A 24622-nucleotide genomic window follows, 5' to 3' on the forward strand; every position below is an offset into this window, starting at 1 on the left:
TGTACACTTCACATGGGTTCCTGGACATAGGGACATCGAGGTAAACTGCATTGCAGATGAACTCGCTAGGCAGGGTACCACCAGGCAGGCTCTTCCTGGCCAAGAACGCTTAGGTATGCCCCTGTCCACATGCAAGCTAATGCTAAAAGAGCACATCCACCGTCAAGTCGATGAAAGATGGCTACAAACACCGGGGTGTCGAACATCGAAAGAAACCTGACCTAGATGGGATCCTAAAAGATCCCAACACGTGCACAACCTAAGAAGGGATACAATTCCCACACTTGTGGGGGCACTAACTGGTCATTGCCTCATGGGTAGGCATGCAGAAAGGTTAGGAGCGCCTTATCGTCGATGCTGTAGGAGTTGTAAAGAGGATGAGGAGAGAAAACGGTGGTTCACCTCATTTGCAACTGCCCAGCACTAAGCGGAGCACAGCAGCGCTTTCTGGGTGCTCCATTTCTTGGCCATCTGAGCCAGGTTGTGGATCATGACGTCAATTACTTGGTAGCTTTCATCAGGTCTCCAAAATGGTTCGAAGAGGAAAAGTAACGGTGTATTTTCGTGGGATCACAACGGGCCTAATACTATTAAGTGTGTCCTCGGGCAGCCACCTCAACTTAACCTAAGTAAAAGTGAATAGTAAGTTCAATTTTTTCGTTGGTGATCGGCATTTTTAAAATAAAAAGATTTAGGCTATGAAAAATGAAAAAACACGATAGGGGGCAGCTCCTTAACCAACGAGAAAGGTGAGTCACTTCTACATTTTATACTTAATTCCAACCTCAGTATTTGCAACGGCGGCAACAAACCCACTTTTATATTCCCTAGTTCAGACAGGTTTCAGGGCTGGGAGGTAGTCCTAGATCTAACTTTGCCAACCGACGATGACCCGGCGTTAGTGGAAAACTGGAGAGTGTCAGACAAAGCCTCTCTCTCGGACCACCGCTTGATCTTCTTCGACATCAAATTTGGATCTGGCCAGACTCACCGCTATAGAAACCCAAGAAGAACAAAGTGGGATAAATTTGTAACTGAACTGCCCTCAAAAGCTCGCTGAGCTAGTCAGCAAGGTAGAGCTCGCGATAACTACCTCTTACAACAAGTGCACCCCATTTAGTATTCGTAAAAAGAAGTTCTCACCCTGGTGGAGCGGGGACCTTAGGAAACTTAGAACGACAGTAGGAAGGCATTTAATGAGTGCCTTACAACCAAGGAGTGGCAGCCAAATAGGGAGGCGCTTAAAGCATATAAAAAAGCTATAAGGGTAGCGAAAGCTGTATTCTGGCAATCCTTCTGCTCCTCAATAGAAAACACTCGCGACTCCTCCAGACTGAGTAAAATTCTGTTCAAAGAACACCACAACAATCACTTCGTAAGAAGCGAGGTAAGCCTTTGGAAAAACTCAGCAGAGGACTCCCTGGACACACTCATCAATACTCACTTCCCTGGTTGCGATCTAGCACCAGTAAAAGAATCTCTCTGCAGGGATTCTCAGCCCTCAGAGGGTTTACTGGACAGGATAATAGACAGTGAAAAGATCAGGTTTGCTATCAATGGCTTCTCTCCATTCAAATCGCCCGGTCTGGATGGCGTTATCCCGGTAATGCTAAAAAAGCTAGGTGATCTAATGATCCTCTGGCTGAAAACGGTATACAGAGCGAGTATCGCCCTGACCTATATTCCACAAAGCTGGAGAAAAACAAAAGTAATATTTCTGCCAAAAGCGGGCAGACGCACACACGAAAACGCCAAAGACTACAGGCCAATAAGCCTCACATCCTTCATGCTCAAAGTCCTTGAGAGGCTTCTGGATATCTATATTAGATCAATAATAACAGGACCAAATCTGTCAAAGGCACAGCATGCCTACATAAAGGGTAGATCTACGGAGACCGCCCTCCATGAGCTAACGGGTTTTGTCGAAAGATCACTACACAACAAACAATTCACACTAGAAGCTTTCTTAGATATAGAAGGCGCCTTCAACAACATCGAAACCGCTACAATTGTGGAAGCCTTGCAAAGGGCCGGAGTTGACAACCACATCTGTGGATGGACTCAATCTATCCTGGAAAACGGAACCATACAAGCGGATATGGGCTCAGTGACAATGACCCGCAAAGTGAGTAGAGGTACACCCCAGGGCGGGGTCCTATCGCCACTACTCTGGGTCATTGCACTGAACGAGATACTACTCGAACTCGACAAGAATGGTGTTAAGGCAGTAGCATACGCAGATGATGTAGTCATTGCAGTCTCGGGGGCATTTCCCTCCACGCTAAGCGACATCCTTCAGGGCGCGCTAAGCAGACTGCACACCTGGGCAGCATCGTGCGGCCTCAATATCAATCCTAGCAAAACAGAACTGATACTGTTCAGTAACAAAACAAACACAACAACAGAACTACCCTCAATAGATGGAACGGAACTCTCGCTCTCTACTAGAGTTAAATACCTAGCCGTCGAAATAGACAACAAGTTAAATTGGAAAACCAATATCGAAAAAAGAGTAGAGAAGGCGTATATCGCATACTACTCGTGCAAGAAAATAGTCAGCAGAAATTGGGGGCTAAATCCAAAAGTTATGATGTGGCTCTACACGGCGGTCATTAGGCCCATCCTGGCGTACGGAGCCATAGCATGGCGGCCTGCCCTAAACAAGCAATACAACACTAAGAAACTAGACAAAATACAAAGGGCAGCATGCGCAGGGGTAACAGGTGCACTTAGATCGTGCCCGACGGATGCACTAAACGTTATACTTAACCTGCTGCCACTGCACCTCCACATCAGATATACAGCGATCAGCACAGCCATCAGACTAAGGGAGTCTAAATGCTGGAAAGAAAAAGGTTATGGCCCCAGGGACATCCCAACAAGGCTCACCGATGTGGATTCGGCAACAGATTACCTCTCAAAAACATTTGAGGTGAAATTACAAGGTGCAGATACCCTCTAGAACGGATTGGTCATACGACAGAGTTGGCAGAGAGGAGGCCACCTCACTCTACACTGACGGGTCCAAAAAGGACTGCGGCGTCGGTGTAGGTGTCTTCTCCAACCAACTAAAAGTCGCAATCCCCATCCGTCTTCCAAACACAGCCAGCATCTTCCAAGCAGAGCTGTAAGGAATAGAGAGGGCCTGCAGCTTTCTTTTGCAGAACCGGATAGACGGTGAGGTAGTTATATACTCCGACAGCCAAGCGGCACTCAAAGCGCTAGAATCACCGTACACATCGTCTAAAGCCGTCGATAACTGTAAGAGGGTGCTACGTGAAGCAGCCAACCAGGCAGCTGCCACTCTCAGCTGGGTACCCGGTCACAGGAACATTGACGGCAACGAAAAAGCGGATGAAATAGCAAAGGAAGGAGCATCGTTAGACATCACGGAAGCAGTTGCGGTGCATCGACCACTCACATCAGTTAAAAAAGAGATTCAATTGGTACTCTACGGACACCTGTAAAATCACCAAATTAATATGGCCAGACTACAACCAGAAAAGAACGGATGACCTACTAAATAGGTCTAGGAATGAAATATACAGAATCACGGCCACTATTACAGGCCACTGGCCATTTGGCACACACGCGAATAGAATGGGTATTCCCTACAATGAGAGGTGTTGGAGCTGTAGACAGGAGGGTGCCGAGGAATCGGTTACTCACTTTCTTTGCGACTGCCCAGCCCTCGCGAATTTTCGGTCCCGAACTCTAGGCAGTTATGTTTTTCCGGACTTAAGGGCGGTGTCAAACTGTCGAATGAAGGACATCAGTAGGTTTATTCGTGAGGATTACGATCTCAGTTTTCGCTGTCGCGAGCTGAGTTCGGGTCTCCCTTGCGTTTCGGGATTAGTACTAGGTGCGCTGTCTTTCACCTTGTAGGAAAGATCCTGGCTTCCAGGCATTTGTTATACATGTGCAACAGCAACTCAGGACTGCTCTTAGCAGCCAGTATTATTGCTTCAGCTGGTATCCCATCCGGTCCTGGCGCTTTGCCGGGCTTCATTATGTGTAGGGCCGCTTCTAGCTCACCTTCATTGAACGGCTGCACGTCGTGGTCTTCGTGGGTTACGTGGTCACCCTCCCTGCTTGTGCGAGTGAGGAACAGGGCATCTACTACACTTCGCATATTTCCCTCATCCATCGTTTGATTCGGTGGGCGGAATTTCCCCATTACTATTTTATACCCTTGTCCCCAAGGATCACGATCAACTTCTTTGCAAAGCTTTTTCCAGCTATCAAGTTTGCTTTGCTTTATGGCGGCACAGAGAACCTTTTTTGCTCTTTTGTATGCCTCAGCATGCTCTAGCGCTTTAGGCCTGCTGCGTGCGCGGGTTGCCAGCCTTCGCTTTCTGTGGCATACCCTGTGTAGTTCGGCGATTTCGCTGCTCCACCAGTGCACTTCTTTTTTACCTCTCCTAGGCCCTTTTCGTGGCATTGAGGTCTTGCATGCGTGGTTCAGGCAACGCATGGTGGCTTCTAACGTAGCGTTCGCCGCTTCGGCACTGTCGACTATCTGTCGTGCGCTCGCTTGTACAACAGCGGAGAACTTTGCAGCGTCAACCTTAGAGGCGTCCCATTTTGTTTTCATACGGGACGGTCTCCCAGTCCGACTTTGCCCTGAGTCATTAAGATGGAAGTTGATGTAGTTATGGTCACTACCCGTGAGATCCTCCATCACCCTCCATCCAGCCGCCTTTGACAAGAATGGTGTTAAGGCAGTAGCATACGCAGATGATGTAGTCATTGCAGTCTCGGGGGCATTTCCCTCCACGCTAAGCGACATCCTTCAGGGCGCGCTAAGCAGACTGCACACCTGGGCAGCATCGTGCGGCCTCAATATCAATCCTAGCAAAACAGAACTGATACTGTTCAGTAACAAAACAAACACAACAACAGAACTACCCTCAATAGATGGAACGGAACTCTCGCTCTCTACTAGAGTTAAATACCTAGCCGTCGAAATAGACAACAAGTTAAATTGGAAAACCAATATCGAAAAAAGAGTAGAGAAGGCGTATATCGCATACTACTCGTGCAAGAAAATAGTCAGCAGAAATTGGGGGCTAAATCCAAAAGTTATGATGTGGCTCTACACGGCGGTCATAAGGCCCATCCTGGCGTACGGAGCCATAGCATGGCGGCCTGCCCTAAACAAGCAATACAACACTAAGAAACTAGACAAAATACAAAGGGCAGCATGCGCAGAGGTAACAGGTGCACTTAGATCGTGCCCGACGGATGCACTAAACGTTATACTTAACCTGCTGCCACTGCACCTCCACATCAGATATACAGCGATCAGCACAGCCATCAGACTAAGGGAGTCTAAATGCTGGAAAGAAAAAGGTTATGGCCCCAGGGACATCCCAACAAGGCTCACCGATGTGGATTCGGCAACAGATTACCTCTCAAAAACATTTGAGGTGAAATTACAAGGTGCAGATACCCTCTAGAACGGATTGGTCATACGACAGAGTTGGCAGAGAGGAGGCCACCTCACTCTACACTGACGGGTCCAAAAAGGACTGCGGCGTCGGTGTAGGTGTCTTCTCCAACCAACTAAAAGTCGCAATCCCCATCCGTCTTCCAAACACAGCCAGCATCTTCCAAGCAGAGCTGTAAGGAATAGAGAGGGCCTGCAGCTTTCTTTTGCAGAACCGGATAGACGGTGAGGTAGTTATATACTCCGACAGCCAAGCGGCACTCAAAGCGCTAGAATCACCGTACACATCGTCTAAAGCCGTCGATAACTGTAAGAGGGTGCTACGTGAAGCAGCCAACCAGGCAGCTGCCACTCTCAGCTGGGTACCCGGTCACAGGAACATTGACGGCAACGAAAAAGCGGATGAAATAGCAAAGGAAGGAGCATCGTTAGACATCACGGAAGCAGTTGCGGTGCATCGACCACTCACATCAGTTAAAAAAGAGATTCAATTGGTACTCTACGGACACCTGTAAAATCACCAAATTAATATGGCCAGACTACAACCAGAAAAGAACGGATGACCTACTAAATAGGTCTAGGAATGAAATATACAGAATCACGGCCACTATTACAGGCCACTGGCCATTTGGCACACACGCGAATAGAATGGGTATTCCCTACAATGAGAGGTGTTGGAGCTGTAGACAGGAGGGTGCCGAGGAATCGGTTACTCACTTTCTTTGCGACTGCCCAGCCCTCGCGAATTTTCGGTCCCGAACTCTAGGCAGTTATGTTTTTCCGGACTTAAGGGCGGTGTCAAACTGTCGAATGAAGGACATCAGTAGGTTTATTCGTGAGGATTACGATCTCAGTTTTCGCTGTCGCGAGCTGAGTTCGGGTCTCCCTTGCGTTTCGGGATTAGTACTAGGTGCGCTGTCTTTCACCTTGTAGGAAAGATCCTGGCTTCCAGGCATTTGTTATACATGTGCAACAGCAACTCAGGACTGCTCTTAGCAGCCAGTATTATTGCTTCAGCTGGTATCCCATCCGGTCCTGGCGCTTTGCCGGGCTTCATTACGTGTAGGGCCGCTTCTAGCTCACCTTCATTGAACGGCTGCACGTCGTGGTCTTCGTGGGTTACGTGGTCACCCTCTCTGCTTGTGCGAGTGAGGAACAGGGCATCTACTACACTTCGCATATTTCCCTCATCCATCGTTTGATTCGGTGGGCGGAATTTCCCCATTACTATTTTATACCCTTGTCCCCAAGGATCACGATCAACTTCTTTGCAAAGCTTTTCCCAGCTATCAAGTTTGCTTTGCTTTATGGCGGCACAGAGAACCTTTTTTGCTCTTTTGTATGCCTCAGCATGCTCTAGCGCTTTAGGCCTGCTGCGTGCGCGGGTTGCCAGCCTTCGCTTTCTGTGGCATACCCTGTGTAGTTCGGCGATTTCGCTGCTCCACCAGTGCACTTCTTTTTTACCTCTCCTAGGCCCTTTTCGTGGCATTGAGGTCTTGCATGCGTGGTTCAGGCAACGCATGGTGGCTTCTAACGTAGCGTTCGCCGCTTCGGCACTGTCGACTATCTGTCGTGCGCTCGCTTGTACAACAGCGGAGAACTTTGCAGCGTCAACCTTAGAGGCGTCCCATTTTGTTTTCATACGGGACGGTCTCCCAGTCCGACTTTGCCCTGAGTCATTAAGATGGAAGGTGATGTAGTTATGGTCACTACCCGTGAGATCCTCCATCACCCTCCATCCAGCCGCCTTTGACAGCAGGTTTTCCGATACTAATGTAATATCAGGGATAGAGTGTCCAAAGCCTGGTCGCCGATATGTCGGGGTCGTGCCGGTATTCAGAATGACCAATCCAAGTCGGGCAGCCATTTCTAGCACTATCCTTCCTCTGGAGTTAGTCTGGGGCATTCCCCACTCAACAGCCCTAACATTGAAATCTCCAGCGACGACCACGTTACCGGTTTCATCACGCAAATCGTCTTCGAGTATTTCTAGCTTATCTTTAAACCCTTGAATTGGATCGTTTGGGGACAGGTAGCAACTCACTAGTGTGGTGTGCGCCACTGTTACGCGTACATAGCCGTTTCCGACAACACGGCTTCGTACGTGGGTGCCAGCGTTTAGGATCCAGATCGCAGCAGCACCTGCTAAGTCTACGTGCCAGTCACTCCTCACTCTATAAGGTTCGCTGATGATGGCATAGCTGGCTCTGTTTTCAAGAACCAGTTGGTCCAGCAGACTATCGGCTAACCTGCTTCGGTTCAGGTTGCCTTGGATGAACTTGGTCACTTGCACGCCTGTTTGGCCTTTGCGGCAGCGAGTGCCTCCCTGAAGATGCTGCAGGCTCCAGACCCGGGAAGGTGGTCGACCTTCTCTGACTGGCATAAAAACCACTTTGGAGTTTCCGTGCATGCCGAGGCCTGGTGGCCCCTCTGTCCGCACTTCCAGCAAGCACTGCTTCTATCATGGCCTTTGCAGTCTGCTTTTTGGTGTCCGTAGCCTAGACACCTGAAGCATCGCTGCACGTCTACCCTCTGTCTAAGCCTGCATTGCAGCCAGCCGATAAAGATATTTTCCTTGGCTAGTAAAAGGACGCCAACAGCTTCGTCCACTTCAATGGCTGCCATCTTCTGTTCACGCTGGTTTGCCGAGAAAATAGACACACGGACCTTTCCCGTCATTTCCCCGCCAGCAGCTTTCCTAACAGCCTCGGCAACTTCTTCGGCGGTTTCCAGACAGTCCATGCCCAGCGCCTCTATCCGCATTCGCCGCATAAGCTGCTTGGTTTCGCCCGCTTCTCCAACAGCGCTTCCTATCGCTTGGATGAACGCTGATTTATCGCCGCAACGTGCAGTTTCGATAAGTACACTCCCGGATTTGATTTTTCGGACGGAGCGTATGACGGTCCCTGTATCTTCAGGCCGAAGCTCGCCCCGGATGGCTCCTACGACTTCGGCGTAGTTCTTTCCCTGAGCTGGTCTAACTACGAAAGTTGCGGCCCGTCGGTTTCTGGGCTTGCCTTTTCTTTTTGCCTTCATGGCTTGCCCAGGTGGTGTTCTTTGTTCTTTCTCAGGGCGTGGTTTGGCTTTCCGGTTCCTTACCGTCGTCCAGGCCTTGCCCGAGATTGTCTTCGCAGAACCCTCATTGCACTTTTTCTTGGCCTCCGAGGCCCCCGGTTGCGAGCCAGAGTTCGTTCGTGCTCTTTTGTTCCCACGAGCCGCTTTCGGTTCGGTGTACTCTGCGCTTTTACCCTCTAATAAAGAGCGCATCGACACATTTTTCTGTTTGGCCGCAGCAGTCTGCATGCTGCGCAGCACAACTCTTGCATACTCGAGGAGGTCAACTTGACTTGTCCTCCCCGGTGTTGCACCGCATACGGAGGTTTGCCGCCCGTCATTGCCGTCACCTTGCTGTCCAGGGCTAGATGGGGTGGCATCTACTTTCCTATTGTTTTCCCTAGCTTTTGTCCCCCCTTGCGTTCGTCGTGGGGTGTCCCCGGCCATTGCTTACCCGCCACCTTGTTTCTCTGCTGGTGCTATTGTCGCATTGGTAGCGGCTTTTAACACCGGCGATCGGAGCACCTTGCTGCTCCTTTGAAAAGCGGTTACGCCGCTATCATTAACCTCGTTACTTTTACGCATTTCAATTGTTTGGCTCATTTCTTTTCAGTTGGGTCTCCTCTCAAAGCCGCTATCTCCGCCCGATGTGCAGTCGCCGTCTTATATTCCCGTGGTTATCTTTGCATGTGCAGGGAGACCACGCGAGGGTTGACACAGGTCCTTATGAGAGTCTGTGTTCAGAGCCAGAATCCGGCGTAAGTCAGGAGTCATCTCAACTGAGCCTGCACCGCCAACTTAATGGTGACGTGGCTTCGAACATACTTGGAGACCTGCCAAGGTTTTAACGAGACGGAGACGAAGACGATATTAGCCCACCAGCCGTTTCGAGGAGGTGTCACCCTCGGCTACTAAGATGGTAGAATACCGTCCACGCCAGCCCATAGCAATCTTTTCCTTAACATTTTCCAGTTGTCGCCGTCAGGATCTTACTGGGCTCGATCCTGAGGATGCTTATTGAAGTTTTAGGGCGGCACCCACTCGCCCTGCCACCAAGATTCATTGGGTATGTGTGGCCTTTTGCGCCACGCCCTTCTCTATGGCCGCTCTTGGTCGGGGACTGTTTATTGGTTATTCGCAGCTAACCTACTAGAGGCCGTTCACGATCCGCCACCTTGTGACCCCGGTGGAGTCCTTATTATTATTATTATTATTATGATTATTATTATTATTATTATATACATGTTTCCCTTCAATAATAGGTAAATGTGAACAAATTTTCGAGACGCGGGCCTAGGATCTAGGACCATCTCTAGGGTATCATCTCTAAATAAAAGCACGAAATAAAAGGGAGATATGTAAAATGTACAGCTTAAAATCTATTTCTTACACCATGTTTACACATTCTCAACTCTATAATAAGTCCATAGTAGTTAATCTACGCGGTCTTATTTGTTTCATCCCTGGGAGCTAGGGCTTCAATCTAGGGAAAACTTTAGTCATAATAACCGATTACTTACTTAATTGGCAATTAACATAACAGTTTAAACGGTTACTTCCGTACAACATGGCGCGCCAGCCGCTTCTTCGTTGGGCTTACTGGCGCCAATTGGTCAAGGAATTCAAATCGTTTTTGACCTGTTCCTTCCAGCTTAGAGAAGGCGGCCCTCTTCCTCTGCTTCCATAGACCGGTTCTGAGAAGAATACTTTTTTGGCTAGAGCATCAGCTTTGATTCATAACATGACCTAGCCAACGTAGCCGCTGTGTTTTATTTTTTTATCCGCTGGACTATGCTGATGTCTGCGTAAAGCACGTACAGCTCTTCTTCGGTACTCGCCGTCGCCGACGTGTAGAAGGCCATAAATCTTTGGAAAAACTTTTCTCTCGAACTCTCCCAGAGCCGCCTTATCTGATGTTGTCATGGTCCATACTTCTGCAACATATAGCAGAACGGGTACGATAAGTGACTTGTAGAGCATGATTTTCATTTCCCGAGAGAGTACTTTAGTCCACCAATGAAATTTACAGCTAATACAGTGTAGTTCGTTAGAATGGGCCATATGCAAACTGTATATTAGCTTTAGTGGATTTATTATGGAAGAGTACGTATTTAAACATGATATAAGTTGCGATATCGATGCGAATATATTTGCTGACTATTTACTGGGAAATATTTTGACGTTCAATAATCATGTGTTTCTTAGAGGCTTGCTCACACATATCCGGACCAGGCCAACCTGTGTCAGTGTCGATATAAAGTTTTCCCGGAATGTAGAGGAAATCCCATTCTCGAGCGTGCCGTGTGTGAACACATGCTTTTGAAAGTAAGGTCGGCAGTTTTGTTCTCTGCTTCATGTATATTTTTCGGTAAAATTCTAGACCATTTTTCAAACAACGTTGCAATTACGGCTCATGGGTAATTCTATACGACATCATACTCTTACCACGCGGTGTACGTTTGACGCGTTTTGGACCCAGGATCACGAATCTGAAAACGGAAGCTAAAAGTTTTGCCTCTGTCAAGAGAAAAGAAATTGCAAAAAAAATTTAAAATATACATGTGGTTGCTGTAATTTTGATGATTTTGTTGTACCCAAAAAACAAATTGTTTTGCGCGGATGCCGTTTTGATCTCCAAACCAATGTATTTTTAATCGCGGTCAAAGGCCACCAATTCAGAAAGGTGTTCTGTGCAAAAACACGATGGATCTCACCACGGTTTCGGAGCGGTCCAGGGTAGGTTAGGTTAGGTTAAACTGGCCGGTCCATGAGGACCTCGCATAAACTGATTGAGTCCGTAGTGTTACCAGAAGTTTGTTTTAACGACCAAACTGAATAACCCTATCAAAAACCAGGACCTATGTTATAAAATAACTCCGTCCTCTTGGCAAATACTAGAAGCTTTCTAGGACTCAAGCCACTTTCTGCTTTTAGGTCTGACAGCTGTATCACTCCTAATAGCTGGAGCCTTAGCCTGGCAAGTGCAGGGCACGAGCACAGAACATGCTCGATCGTTTCCTGCTCCAACCCGCACTTTCTACATCTGCTATCACTGACTACGCCTAATTTAAAGGCATGTGACGCCAGAAGGCAGTGTCCAGTCAGAATACCCGAAATGAGTCTACAGTCCTCTCTTTTTAATGATAGAAGCAACTTTGTTAGTCTAAGGTTGTAAGACCTACACATAATCTTCGACACTTTACAGCCCCGCGCTTGAACCCACGCTTTAACCGCTTGGTCGAACATGTGCACCAGGTGAATCAGGTGAATAGAAAAGGCTTGAATCACCGTAGGACGATGCCATGGAAATAGACATATGTTTATCGAAATTCTCGGAATTATGAAGCTCTAACGAAATCGCCGATGGACCTATGTACTTTGATGTATTTAAATGACTTAAGCTGAAGTATCTGTTTTTGTTACATTATCGTCAAAAAATATCCACAATTTACTCTATTTGGTCAATGCACAATGTGTTCATTTACAAAATCCATTTTACAACAATAGCAAAATAATTAGTAACATTTTGACATATAGCAAGAAAGCAATAGATTGTCTGCGCAGTTTCAGCCAAATTCGACTATATATTTATGCCTTTTGAATACTTGATATAATCAAGAGCCCTATGGTTTTATGTAAGCGAGTTATCCGCGAGATTTACCTAAAAAGGAAACCAATCAATACACAAGAGCCTAACATTTTTTGATCTCACACGATTAATTAAAAAAAATCAACCCAATTACGAAGTATACAAAATCTGCTATGAAGCATTGTGAATGATGACAAAGTGTGATCACTTCTGCATAGACGCCAAATTCCAAAGTGATTGGATCACCTGATTCGTATTTGACTATCGCTATCTCATTCTGTATCTCTTTCTATCACCCGCTGAAGATAGGCGCCGCCATATTGAACAGTCTGTCAAAACGCTGAAAAGTAGCAATATTGAACAGCCTGTCAGGCAGTTGACAGATAAGTGATCACACTTTGTCATCATTCACAATGCTATGAAATACTATTTATTGTATGTCTTATGTTCGGACACCATGAAAATGATCTTTAAGACTTGGTCTATAATTAACTACTTGTTTGTTTGTTTTCGAAATGGTACCGTCGCAATATACCAGTAAATGCTTCTTTCTTTTCAGTTGCTCTTAAACAAACATAATAATTCATATTCAATAATTATAAGCCGGCGTTAAGCTCATGAATTCTTAAATATTAAACTACATGAATAATTATAAGGGGCTATTTTTGCTATTGACCAATTTTACGCCTTTTTTGCACCCAACTCCTAAATTGATTTAACATATCTGATGGCAATGAAAGTATACAAAAAATAACCTTGGGGAAAAAGTATTTAGTACTGAATGGAAAAAAGTGTGCATTCATTTCAAGTTTACATTCATTAAAGATTGGGAATGGTTCTTACATTCACACTCTATATTGAATTATATTTTACCATTCAATCACACACTTTAGCTTTGAGTTAAAGTATTTTAAGCCATTCAGGAATGGAGATTTATAATATGCAACCAAAAAATCACAAAATTTTAAAAGAATGCTGAGAGAATGCACACTCAATTGATTCAATCTTTTTACATCTCTGATATTTGGCAACAAAAAAATTTCGATACGAAATATAAAAGGAAACAGAAATCGCCCACTGTAGAATTATGTTCGATTACTGCTGCAAAGAAAATCGACATACAAACCAATGTAATTCAATCAATCGATAACTAAACAATCGGAGCACATGCTTTTTATAAACGTCAAAATTTGTAAACATTTGGTGACTGAAATTACTTCAAACGAGCTCAAAAATGACCAACACAGCCGAAATAAAATCGAAAGGGCAGATAGCACAAAGTCTACCAAATAGTAGTGTAATCTTTCGCCAAAATCGAGCACTTGGTTATGTTAGTAATAACATTCCAGCAGCTGTGCGCTATGTACGAAGGCGTAAGGACACCTTGATTACCACATGCATTGGTCGTACCTTCCAAACATATACAGCCAGCCATTTCCGTTTGTTGCATGTCGGGCCAATTCACCCAGATGAAATCACAGCACTAGCTATGGATCGTGTACATACATACACGGCTAGTAATCGTTGTATTTATGCATGGCGAGCTGGCAAGCATCAACGACACATATATCGTGGTCATACAAAGGACGTACATATGCTGCTGCCATTCGGTCCACACATAATAGCCGTGGATAGGGCTAATGTGCTACGTGTGTGGGATGTAGCTAAAGAGGAAGTGTATTTGGAATTGCAATTCAATAAAAATGAATTTTTAATCACAGCCATAACACATCCACCAGCTTATCTTAACAAAATTATATTAGGTTCCCAGCAGGGTATGTTGAAAATTTGGAATATTAAGGAAAATCGTTTGCTATACACTTTTGCTGGATGGGGCAACAAAGTTACTTGTATTGAATCTGCACCTGCATTGGATGTTGCTGCTGTGGGGCATCAAGATGGCACAATTGTTGTGCTTAATCTTAAGTTCGATGAGGTGCTTATGAAATTCAAGCAAGATTGGGGTGAAGTATCGCAGATAACGTTTAGAACAGACGGACCACCAATAATGACATCTGCAGGTACAAATGGTCATATGGCATTTTGGAATTTGGAAGACAAAAAGGTAATGATCGCTGTGCAGTATTCTCATTACGATACATATATATTGATTATTTTGTTTTTAATAACTTATAGATAACTGGACAGCTGCAGGCGCATGATGACACAATTAGCACTGCCATATGCTTTAGTAACGAGCCATTAATTTTTACTTCATCACCAGATAACTCAATGAAGTTATGGATATTCGATATGCCCGATAATGGCGTACGTTTATTACGCATTAGGGAGGGTCACACGGGACCACCTCTATGTATACGCTATCATGGCAATAGTGGCACTTCAATATTGTCGGCAGGCGAAGATAGTGCTTTACGCGTATTTAGCACAATTTCAGAATCATTAAATAAGAGCATGGGAAAGGCTAGTTACAACAGGAAATTGTCGAAAAAGCGAAGTAAGACGCTAATCTTCATGGTTTTAGGAAATATTAATTGATATAATTTTCGTTGTTTTTTAGATCGTTTCGACGAGGACACTCTACGTATGCCACCCATTATTGAATTTACAAGTGAGACAACACGTGAGCGTGAATGGGACAACATTGCTGCTATACACGTTGGCATAATACAAACAACCACTTGGTCTTTTCACAAAAATCGTATGGGTGAACATCGTTTGATACCAGAAAAATTTCATATCAAGAAACGGAAAGATTTCAGTGTCACAACTACATGCGTAGCATTAACGCATTGTTGTAATTTTGTCATTATTGGTAAGTTATTTGAAAGCCAAGCGATACTTTTAGATGGGTAAATTCCTGAGGAACCCTCTCTGTGGGAAAAAAGTCAGCCAAGACGCCTGTACCGCCAAATGTCAAGTAATTCTAAATATTCCCGCGGTACGTCCTAATCAACGTAGGTTAGGTTAGGTTGCGCGGGCTGAGCCGAACACTATGGTAACAGCTCACTACTTAGGCCGCCAATGGGCCCATTATAATACCCCATACGGCCTCAAAGAGGACCTCTACCGTGCCTAAAGCTGGTTGTTGTTGTTGTAGCGATTAGGTTACTCCCCGAAGGCTTTAGGGAGTGTTATCGATGTGATGGTCCTTTGTCGGATACAGATCCGATACGCTCCGGTAACACAGCACCATTAAGGTGCTGGCCCGACCATCTCGGGAACGATTTATATGGCCACATTGAACCTTCAGGCCACACCTCCCTTCCCTCCCCACCACGACGTTGTTGTTGTTGTTGTTGTTGTAGCGATAAGGTTGCTCCCCGAAGGCTTTGGGGAGTGTTATCGATGTGATGGTCCTTTGCCGGATACAAATCCGGTACGCTCCGGTGCCATAGCACCATTAAGGTGCTAGCCCGACCATCTCGGGAACGATTTATGTGGCCACATTAAACCTTCAGGCCATTCCCTCCCTCCCTACCTCCAAGTTCCATGAGGAGCTTGGGGTCGCCAGAGCCTCGTCTGTTAGTGAAACAGGATTCGCCGCGGATAGGTGAGGTTGACAATTGGGTTTGGAGAAGCTATATATTGCGCTGGCAACCTGAAAGGTTGCGCTACACAGCCCCTTGAATCTGGTATTTTAGTCGCCTCTTACGACAGGCATACCTACCGCGGGTATATTCTGATCCCCTAACCCCACCACTTAGTGGAATTTATATATTTTGCTAGAGCCTTGACTTCATAACTAGAGACCTCAGCAAGGTCATGTGGAAAAGGTTTACCAAGGATGACCAACTTACGCCTATTAAGCGCTGGAAAATGACAGAGCAGGTGCTGGACGCTCTCCTCCTCTTCTGTACATCTGCAGCTGCGACAATAGTCGAAGGTCATTACCCCCATTCTAGCACCATGCGTGCCTATTAAGCAATGTCCTGTTAGAACCCTTATCAGGGGCTCTGCTGAGCCATCTCGTTAAGAGATCTGCGTCTTCCAGTGACCGACTTTGCGTTGTCGACGAATGAGCCCATGGCCTTTAATGCGGCCTGGCTGTCTGAGAAAATAACCACCCGTTTACCATCCTTAAGGCTCCATTACTGATACTTAGCATAGACTTGACTTGGCTTGCGAACTGTCACTTACAGTTCTGTTAAATGAACATTGCATGTTACTGATTACTCAAAACTTAACTTGACTTAGAAGTCCGTTGAATTTTGATTTTCTATGTAAGTTCTAAGTGACGTTTACATTTTGAGATGCCATTTGTTTGTTTCCATTTCATTTTGACATTTTGTCGTACAAATTGACATTTATTTAAAAATAAATTTCAACGCTGATTATAATGCCAGATTTTATGCGCCAAGTGGAGTATAATCGTGGCTAAGTTGCCAAGTTTACGCCAAGCCAAGTCAAGTCTATGCTAAGTATCAGTAATGGGGGCTTTAGGCATAGACCCCAGATGATTCACAGCCCTGTGTATTGCCAGCATTTCCGCTTGGTAAACAATACAGTGATCTGGTAGGCGAAAAGAGACCTCTAAATCCAAATCAGGTGAAAGAGGCCTGCTCCCACCTTCCCGTCAAGCTTAGAACCATCCGTAAATATGTTGATGGCACCCGGTACCGTATGTTATCTGGTATTCCAGTCATGTCGCGATGGTATATATATACTATAGTTTTTAACGAAAACGTTCTTTGGCGTGCAGTAGTCAGTGCGTACCGGTATTGGGACTGGGGCGTTCGTGCTCAGGATTGTTGAGTGTCCACTAGATCCATTTGACCAGAGACCTGTTTCCCTTATGCGTAGAGCGGCGATGACCGCGATTTCCTTCGCCACCAGGTCAAGAGGTGGAAGGTATAGCATTGTGTTGAGTGCTTCAGACGGAGTGGAGCCGAGAGCCCCGGTAATGCAGAGCTCCGAACTCCGTTGCACCTTTGAAACATTTTAAGATAGGTACTTTTAGCTAGTGCAGGCCACCAGACCAAAGCACCATAAGGAAGAATCGGGCGCACAATGGCTGTGTAAATCCAGTAGACCACCTTAGGGGAGAACCCCCAGGAGGTGCCAATTTCCCTCTCGCAGGTGAACAGCGCTGCTGCTGCCTTCTTGGATCGCTCCATTATATGGTCACTCCATAATAGCTTCCTATCCGGAATGACTCCCAAATACTTGACTTGATCGCTAAACGCTAAAAACGTACCCCCAGTTCTTGGCGGTGTTAGATTTGGTACTTTGTACCTCCTCGTGAAGAGGACAAGCTCGGTTTTATCCGGGTTGACTTCCAAACCTGTGGCTGTGGCCCTGTGCGAAATTTTGGATAGTGCCCCTTCCATTAATTTGCAAAGAGTTTGCGGAAATTTCCCCCGCATGGTAACGCGGATGTCATCTGCATACGCGATCACTTGGTGGCCTTCTGATTCCATGAGGCGTAGTAGTTTGTTGACGGTAACTTCTGCAGGCTATGTTTTGTTGTCGTTGTAGCGATGAAGACAATCGCCTAAGGTTTTAGAGTGTTGAAGGTGCTGGAACTAGCATCCTGAGGTACTAGCCAAACTACAGCCCTGAAACATATCCTACAATTAGTTCCTGCGACTTTCTATATAACTTCTTAGGGATAAGCACTATCGAGGGATTTGTTGGGTACACTGATATCAAGCAAATTCTCAATTGTCTATGGCTAAACTCTACGCCTTATTCACAAATAGGTTATTCAAACGGCGACGTCGAACGCTTTAACATTCAAAGTGGCCTGCATCGAACAAGCTATGGTGCACCCGCTCATAAGACAGCCGTACGTGGTGTAGTTTCAGATATTTTAAATCAATTTGTTATCTCTGGATGTGGCGAAGGTTTACTTAAGTTTTGGCCATTCAAAGATAAAGGTATGCAATCGAAATCTTACTTTTTCAATTACATTTACATTTATGTATATTTGATCGTTTTACACTTTTCAGACGCCAAATATATTAAATGCCTCAAATTTACGGATGGTATTTCTCTAATGCGCTTACATCGCGAAAGTGCTATGCTCGCTGTGGCTCTGGTCAACTTCGCTGTACATATTGTAGATGTAGACACACGTGTGATTGTTCGCAAGTTCGAAGGTCATATAGCCATATTGAATGATATGACATTTAGTCCAGATAGTCGTTGGCTTATTACGGCAAGCATGGACTCTACTATCAAAGTGTGGGACATACCATCATCATACATGATTGATCACTTCAAAGTTGACCGCCCATGTATTTCACTTAGCATGTCACCAAATGGTGATTTTCTAGCAACAGCTCATGTTAATTATTTGGGTATATATTTATGGGCTAATAAGATGCTCTTCAATCAAATAACATTGCGCTCTATCAATCCGTACAGTTTAGCGCCAGCTGTTGGCTTGCCGATTAGTGCTAGCGATGAGTTGGATGTAGCTGACTTAATTGAAAATGTTACACTAAATGAAGGTGAACACGATAATGATGACAACGATGCCAATATGAGTGATAATGAAGTGGGACCAGAAATTAATACAACATATGTTTCGCCACCACAACTTGATAGTAATTTAATTACACTTTCTGGTGCTGCAGCATCACGTTGGCAAAATCTGTTAGATCTTGAATTAATTAAGAAACGTAACAAACCAAAAGCATCACCGAAAACACCTAAACAAGCGCCATTCTTCTTACCAACAGTAGCTGGTTTGGATGTGAAGTTCGATATTACCCAAGCAAATGGAAACGCTGAGGATAATGATGCTACACGAGTATTACAATCTGGCGCTGACGGCCTCATTACATTAACAGATTTTGGTAAAATGCTTCATGAAACAGCCAACAGCCAAAATTATGTTCAATGCGCTGATCATCTGAAGAAGCTGGGACCATCCATGATTGATTTTGAAATTAAATCACTACATCCAACCGGCGGGGGCTCTGAACGTGTGATGGTCGCTTTTTTACATACACTTGAATATATGTTCAAGACAAACACTGATTTTGAATTAGCACAAGCTTACTTGAGTGTATTCCTACGTGTTTATGGCATGGATTTACTTGATTCTGATAAAGTTATGGAAGTCTTGACGAGAGTATCTGAATTGCAAGAGGAAAGATGGAAAGTCATCGAAGGAAAAATGTTATTCGGACTTGGTGTGGTGACGGCATTGCGAAATTTTGTATAAATATTAAAATAATCATGTATTTAGCTATAATATTTGAGAACATTTATAACTATTTTAAAACATTACATGATTTTGTTTTTGTTTATGGTTTTAGAAAATGATTATGCCCACAACAAAATGCAGACATATTTGAGGTTATTGGCATGGCTCTTGAATATTTACATAGTAAAGCAAGGGTTTACTCCAGACTGCGATTGCGCACACAGATGTGACCAAAACAAACATATTTGATAACGCTGTTTCTCCAGTAGTTCCTAAGCCCTCCTATAACATTATAGTTATCAGACAGTTATCTTATCTTAGTATAGAAAACTTGAGTATAGAAAATTCAAGTAATCAGTGTATGTAGGGTCAAAAACTCTTTCAATAGGCCAAAGATTTTTGGTACGTATCAGATGTGTACTACGCAGATCGGTGAAGAAAAATTTTAAGAGTTTGACAACCAATTGTCAACCTCACCTACCCGCAGCGCATCCTGTTTCATTAACAGACGAAGCTCTGGTGATCCCAAGCTCGTCATGGAACTAGGGGGGTGGGGCAGGAGGGATGGCCTTGAAGGTTTAATTTGGTCATATAAATCGTTCCCGAAATGATCGGGCTTACCTTAATGGTGCTTTGTTACCGGAACGTACCGGATCTATGTATATCCGGCGAAGGACCATCAATATCGATAACACTCCCCAAAGCCTTCGGCGAGTCTTTCTCGTTAATACAACAACAACACCAACAATAACAACAACAACAACATTAAGAGTTTGAGTTGGAGACGCACTGCCGCTTCTTACAAATAAATAAATCAAAAATAAACTATTATTTTTTAATATATTTGCCGTTAAATTAGCCATTTTAATAATTAGTTTAGTTTGAATTTCTAATTTTTAGTCTATAGGGTGAAATTGAATAGCCTTGAATTATTCGCTTTAATTAGTAGTACAATTGCGTCACACGACTTTTAGAAAGAAGTGCGTTTTAATAATGCCTATGTATTACAATTTGATTTTCTAAACATATTATGCTCAGTTTGCGAGATTTGTATAGGCTTCTTGTTATTGTTGTGGCAAACAAGCGTAGACACCAATCCATTGTTTGGGTATTTGTGGTAATCAGTTTTTGGTGAAATATTTCCTGGTATGCTTATTAAAAATTTAGCTATTATGAAGATAAGTGTTATGTTCACGGCTTATTTGTATAGGATTGATTAAACAATTAAGATTTTTTTTTGTTGTATATGAATGTTGGGGTTATTGATATGCGCTTAACTTGAAGAGCATTGTTCTATTCTGGGTCCTTGTTCATAGCCACGGTCATCTTCATCGTACGCCATGCGTTGATTTTGCTGCTGGCGGCGCTGTTTGGGATCGAATTCCTCCTGTAATAGTAGAACGTATAGACAATAATATTAGTGATTTATAAGCGATGTGAATATTTTACGTAATACTCACCAATTCCACCGTTTCTGCATCAACTGGTATAGTTACCTCTGGTCTTGGAGGTAAACATTGTTCTAGGGTTGGAATAACTGTGAGTGGAATATTGGTGGGGAAGATAACTTCAAATTGTATAATCAAGCGACCCTTCTCCAATGGATTTTTATACAGCGGCATACCTTCATCCATAATACATTTTGTCATTTCATGTTTAACCACCTCACCAGGCTTTGAACGCACAACAAGATCGCGATCATCCAAGGTCTTAATAACACGTTCGAATCCACAAAGTGCTTCTACCAATTGTATTGGCATTTTCATCATTAAATCAGTGCCAGCATGCACATATGTCGAATGTTCTTTCTCATCAAGTAATATAATAATGTCACCGGGTTGTGAATCGGGTTCATGATCCCCCTCACCATTAAATACGATTTTCTGCCCATCACGCATACCTTTCTCTATATGTACTTCCAATACTTTACGTTCCCTTATGGTTTTGCGTCCATTACATTGTTTACAGCGATCCTTCTCAGATATCATCTCACCTGTACCCATACATTTGCGGCACACTTGTTCTGTATGTTGCACTAAACCGGGTCCGATTTGTTGTACACGTGTCTCTACACCACTACCGCGACATTGCATACATTTTTCAATAGCACCCTTTTTGCCACCACGTCCCTCGCATTTATCGCAAATCACATTTTTCTGTAAAGCCAACTTGCGTGTGGCACCATTGTACAATTCTTCCAACTGTACAGACATTTGATGTACAACATCCTTACCACGACGCTCACGTCGACGACCACCACCTCCAAAACCAGCTCCAAAGAATTTCTCAAAGAAGTCCATGGGGCTACGGAAGTCACTCGTGTCAGCACCGCCTTTCTTGATCGCCGCTTCGCCGCCTTCATCGTAAATCTGTCGCTTCTCACGATCTGACAGCACCTCATACGCCTGTGAGATAGCCTTAAAACGTTCACCCTCATTTGGATTTTTGTCGGGATGATATTTCAGTGCCAACTTTCTGTAAGCTTTCTTTAGCTCATCACTGGAGGCGTCGGGTTTAACCCCCAATAGGTCATAATAACCAGTTTCTTTAACCATATTCTTCTGTTGTTCTTCGACGGCCTATGAATTTATATATTTAGATAGATATATAAGTAGTTGCTAATTCACAGCTCCCCAAAATGTACAAAGACGAAAATGTACGACCTGAATAGTGAAGATAAATAAACGAAAATATATGTATTTGAAGATAGTGAGGGGTGAAATAAAAATTTTTTTTTTGGAAAATCCAATTCATTTACATTGAGATTCAATTGTTTTTGTAAATCTAAACTCAAGAATTTGATTGATGTAAAAGTCGAATGCTACAAATTGGTTTCCCACAAAAATCAAACACTGGATTTAGTACAAAGGCCCAACCCAACACTGGAGTTAGATAAATATTAGATAACAATAATTGTATCTTGTATTTTGGAGCACGACGCGAGAAACACTGAGAAAATATCGCGTTTTGTATCAACATAGCACCTAATTATCAAAATACTAAGACCAGCTAGTTTAAAGTTCAGTTAAAGTTGTTTAGAGTTTGCTTGCTAAATTAACATAAAATTGTACTGCTCACCTCAGTTCGTGGCCAAAGTGACAGGCCAAGGGATTCAAGGGGTTGTGTAGCGCAATATATAGCTTCTCCAACCCAATTGTTAACCTCACCTTCGAGCGGCGAATCCGTTTCACTAACAGACGAGGCTCTGGCAACCCCAAGCTCCTCATGGAACTCAAGGTTTAATGTGGCCTTATAAATTTTCCAGAGATGGTCGGGCTAGCACCTGAATGCTGCTGTGTAACCGGAGCGTACCGGAACTGTACCCTTCAAAGGACCATCACATCGATAACACTCCCCAAAGCCTTCGGCGAGTAACATCGCTACAACAACAGGGCAAACTCTAGTCAACTTTAATCGTAGTTTAAACTTACACTGAAAACCCGGGCCTTGGGTAACTAACGTTCCTACAAATAATTTCCTAATGTTAAAAGAGAATGAGAGTATAATGGGGTGTTGGGAATATGGGCAGCCCTTTGCCGGAAATTAATCTATCACACGTCGGTATTACCACCTTCTGCTTCAGGGCCGATGTCTTGCCCTTCCAACCCTGGGTCTATGGATTTTAGTCGCCACTCTTATGTCAAGTATGCCTTATGAAATATTTTTAGCGCCTTAAGCCACTGAAGTATTTGTTAAGATAGCAACAAAAAAACCGCCCTAGAAATATCAGAGGAAATATTGCATGTGCAATTTTCTTACTGTTGTTGTTGTATTAACCTTGGCACCCGATTCTTCGTACCGGAGCGACTAGGGATTTTTTTCCCGACCAAGTGCTGTTATTTCAGTGTAACCCCAATTATATACCACGCAACCATCTACAGATGTACATATATTTACTTTATCCTAACTTTTATTGCCGAAAACGATTACATTTATCAATTGTTTGAGTTAATCTATGCATGTATATATTCAGGTATTTTCAGTATAATTCCAGCATGAACTTTCTCTACATTTGCACCAACCCAGGAAGGTATCACTCCAGCCACTATCTTCATTAATAGGTAGATACGAAATTTGCATACTATTGCTCATGCCTTATTCTCCCACACATATGCAAAAGTGTTGGGGTCATATTTTAAATAAAACTCAGCAAATGTTTCCAATTTTTTAGTTACGAAATATCCAGAAAAACTAAATATGTATACATAGCTACATATGTTGATTATTTATGAACCGAGTTGTGGGGGGAAAAAGTGCATATCAAAGTAACGAATATGAGGAAGTAAAATTTATTTAACATGGATACACGAACAGACTCAACCGACGAACTACGAATACATACTTCGATTGTTATGCACTGCAACAGAATCGATTTTTCTTTCCTCGTTGCTTCGTTCCAGCCGAATTTTAGATTTTGCCGAATTTTGGACGCCAACTCGCTATACATTTTCTAGATTAAAAGCGTATATTTTTCTAATTTCTATAATATAAAGCTCAATTAAATACTGCAGAAAAAGGCTCTATGGATCAACCTCTACGTTTTGTATACATACATTTGTCATATTATATAAATATATACCTATCTCCAACGCCTATAATGCAAGTACGCACACACAACTTATGCATACAAATCTGATGAAAATTACCTTCTAGAATTTAATTATGGAAATATGAATTTGCCCCTCGTAGTTCCCCTTTTTCGATCGACGCTTTCGTCTATAGTATTAGCAATTTGTTTAAGTACGCAAGACTCCCACCATTCACCTACCTTGACCTTTTTTGGGTACCGAGTGCAAAATGCAAAAGATTCCTTCAAATATTGTTAATATAACCGTTCTCTAGTTATTCGCAATTGATAAATCTTCTGTAAACACTAATAATTAATTCTTAAACTCACAATAGAAACGTGGTCACACTGCGATCAAGATAAACCTCCGACTTGCAGAAACTTCAAATGAATGTCGCTTTCGGTTTTCAGCAAATGAAATGACAAAAAATCAGACGATTGAAATTTCTAGAATAGAAACGTGTATGATGATAATGCAGTGCAATACCGATATATTACTAACGTTTATCGTTACTCAACTATCATAACTATGGGGCAGATTTTAAGGACAAATTAAACTTCCTTATGGGCCAATTAATGGTGACATATAACCACAACACCATAACCAGATAAAACAGCCGGGCGAACCTACCTTATGGATATCAATGTAATCGATTAGCGGTGCTATACCATAACGCTAACGGGGAATATTTAGAATAAGGTGCCACGATTTTCCAACTTTTCTTTTTTTCGAGGGGTGGCGGGGGTCCTAAAAATCACAAAATTATCATCCGCAACTCTAGGAAACTCTTAGGCAAGGTGCACACGAGGCTACGCGTCATAGACGCTGCAGGCAAAATTTGTACG

General features: G+C 43.7%; 2 protein-coding genes across 6 annotated transcripts; one reads left to right on the forward strand and one right to left on the reverse strand.

Annotated features, from left to right (window-relative positions):
* Window positions 1–13263: 13263 nt before the first annotated feature.
* On the forward strand, window positions 13264–19292 carry LOC137243160 (WD repeat-containing protein 36). Its single transcript, XM_067770512.1, has 5 exons — window positions 13264–14157; window positions 14229–14550; window positions 14614–14868; window positions 17756–17932; window positions 18005–19292. Exons 1-5 carry the CDS (start codon window positions 13327–13329, stop codon window positions 19225–19227), a joined length of 2808 nt encoding a protein of 935 aa, XP_067626613.1. The 5' UTR covers window positions 13264–13326; the 3' UTR covers window positions 19228–19292.
* Window positions 19293–20030: 738 nt separating this feature from the next.
* Window positions 20031–24244, reverse strand: Droj2 (DnaJ heat shock protein family (Hsp40) member A4-like). 5 transcript variants are annotated; one of them, XM_067760813.1, is made up of 3 exons: window positions 24107–24244; window positions 20670–21872; window positions 20031–20596 (listed from the first exon to the last, which is right to left on the reverse strand). In XM_067760813.1, exons 2-3 carry the CDS (start codon window positions 21762–21764, stop codon window positions 20483–20485), a joined length of 1209 nt encoding a protein of 402 aa, XP_067616914.1. In that variant the 5' UTR covers window positions 21765–21872; window positions 24107–24244; the 3' UTR covers window positions 20031–20482. The 5 variants fall into 5 exon arrangements, with proteins under 5 accessions (XP_067616914.1, XP_067616918.1, XP_067616915.1 ...); XM_067760817.1 differs by having other exon boundaries at window positions 20670–21788; window positions 24107–24206; XM_067760814.1 differs by having other exon boundaries at window positions 23978–24119.
* Between the last annotated feature and the right edge of the window lie 378 nt (window positions 24245–24622).

This window comes from Eurosta solidaginis, chromosome 1 (assembly GCF_040869045.1).
Source record: "Eurosta solidaginis isolate ZX-2024a chromosome 1, ASM4086904v1, whole genome shotgun sequence".
Taxonomy (NCBI): domain Eukaryota; kingdom Metazoa; phylum Arthropoda; class Insecta; order Diptera; family Tephritidae; genus Eurosta; species Eurosta solidaginis.

What these genes read in the sequence shown, in the direction of transcription:
- LOC137243160 (XM_067770512.1), top strand. Translation starts at nt 13,327, where the DNA reads ATGACCAACACAGCCGAAATAAAATCGAAAGGGCAGATAGCACAAAGT. An exon ending in GGAATTTGGAAGACAAAAAG is followed by an intron (nt 14,158 to 14,228) that starts GTAATGATCGCT and finishes AATAACTTATAG; the next exon opens with ATAACTGGACAGCTGCAGGC. An exon ending in GAAATTGTCGAAAAAGCGAA is followed by an intron (nt 14,551 to 14,613) that starts GTAAGACGCTAA and finishes GTTGTTTTTTAG; the next exon opens with ATCGTTTCGACGAGGACACT.
- Droj2 (XM_067760813.1), bottom strand. Translation starts at nt 21,764, where the DNA reads ATGGTTAAAGAAACTGGTTATTATGACCTATTGGGGGTTAAACCCGAC. An exon ending in ATGCAGAAACGGTGGAATTG is followed by an intron (nt 20,597 to 20,669) that starts GTGAGTATTACG and finishes CTACTATTACAG; the next exon opens with GAGGAATTCGATCCCAAACA.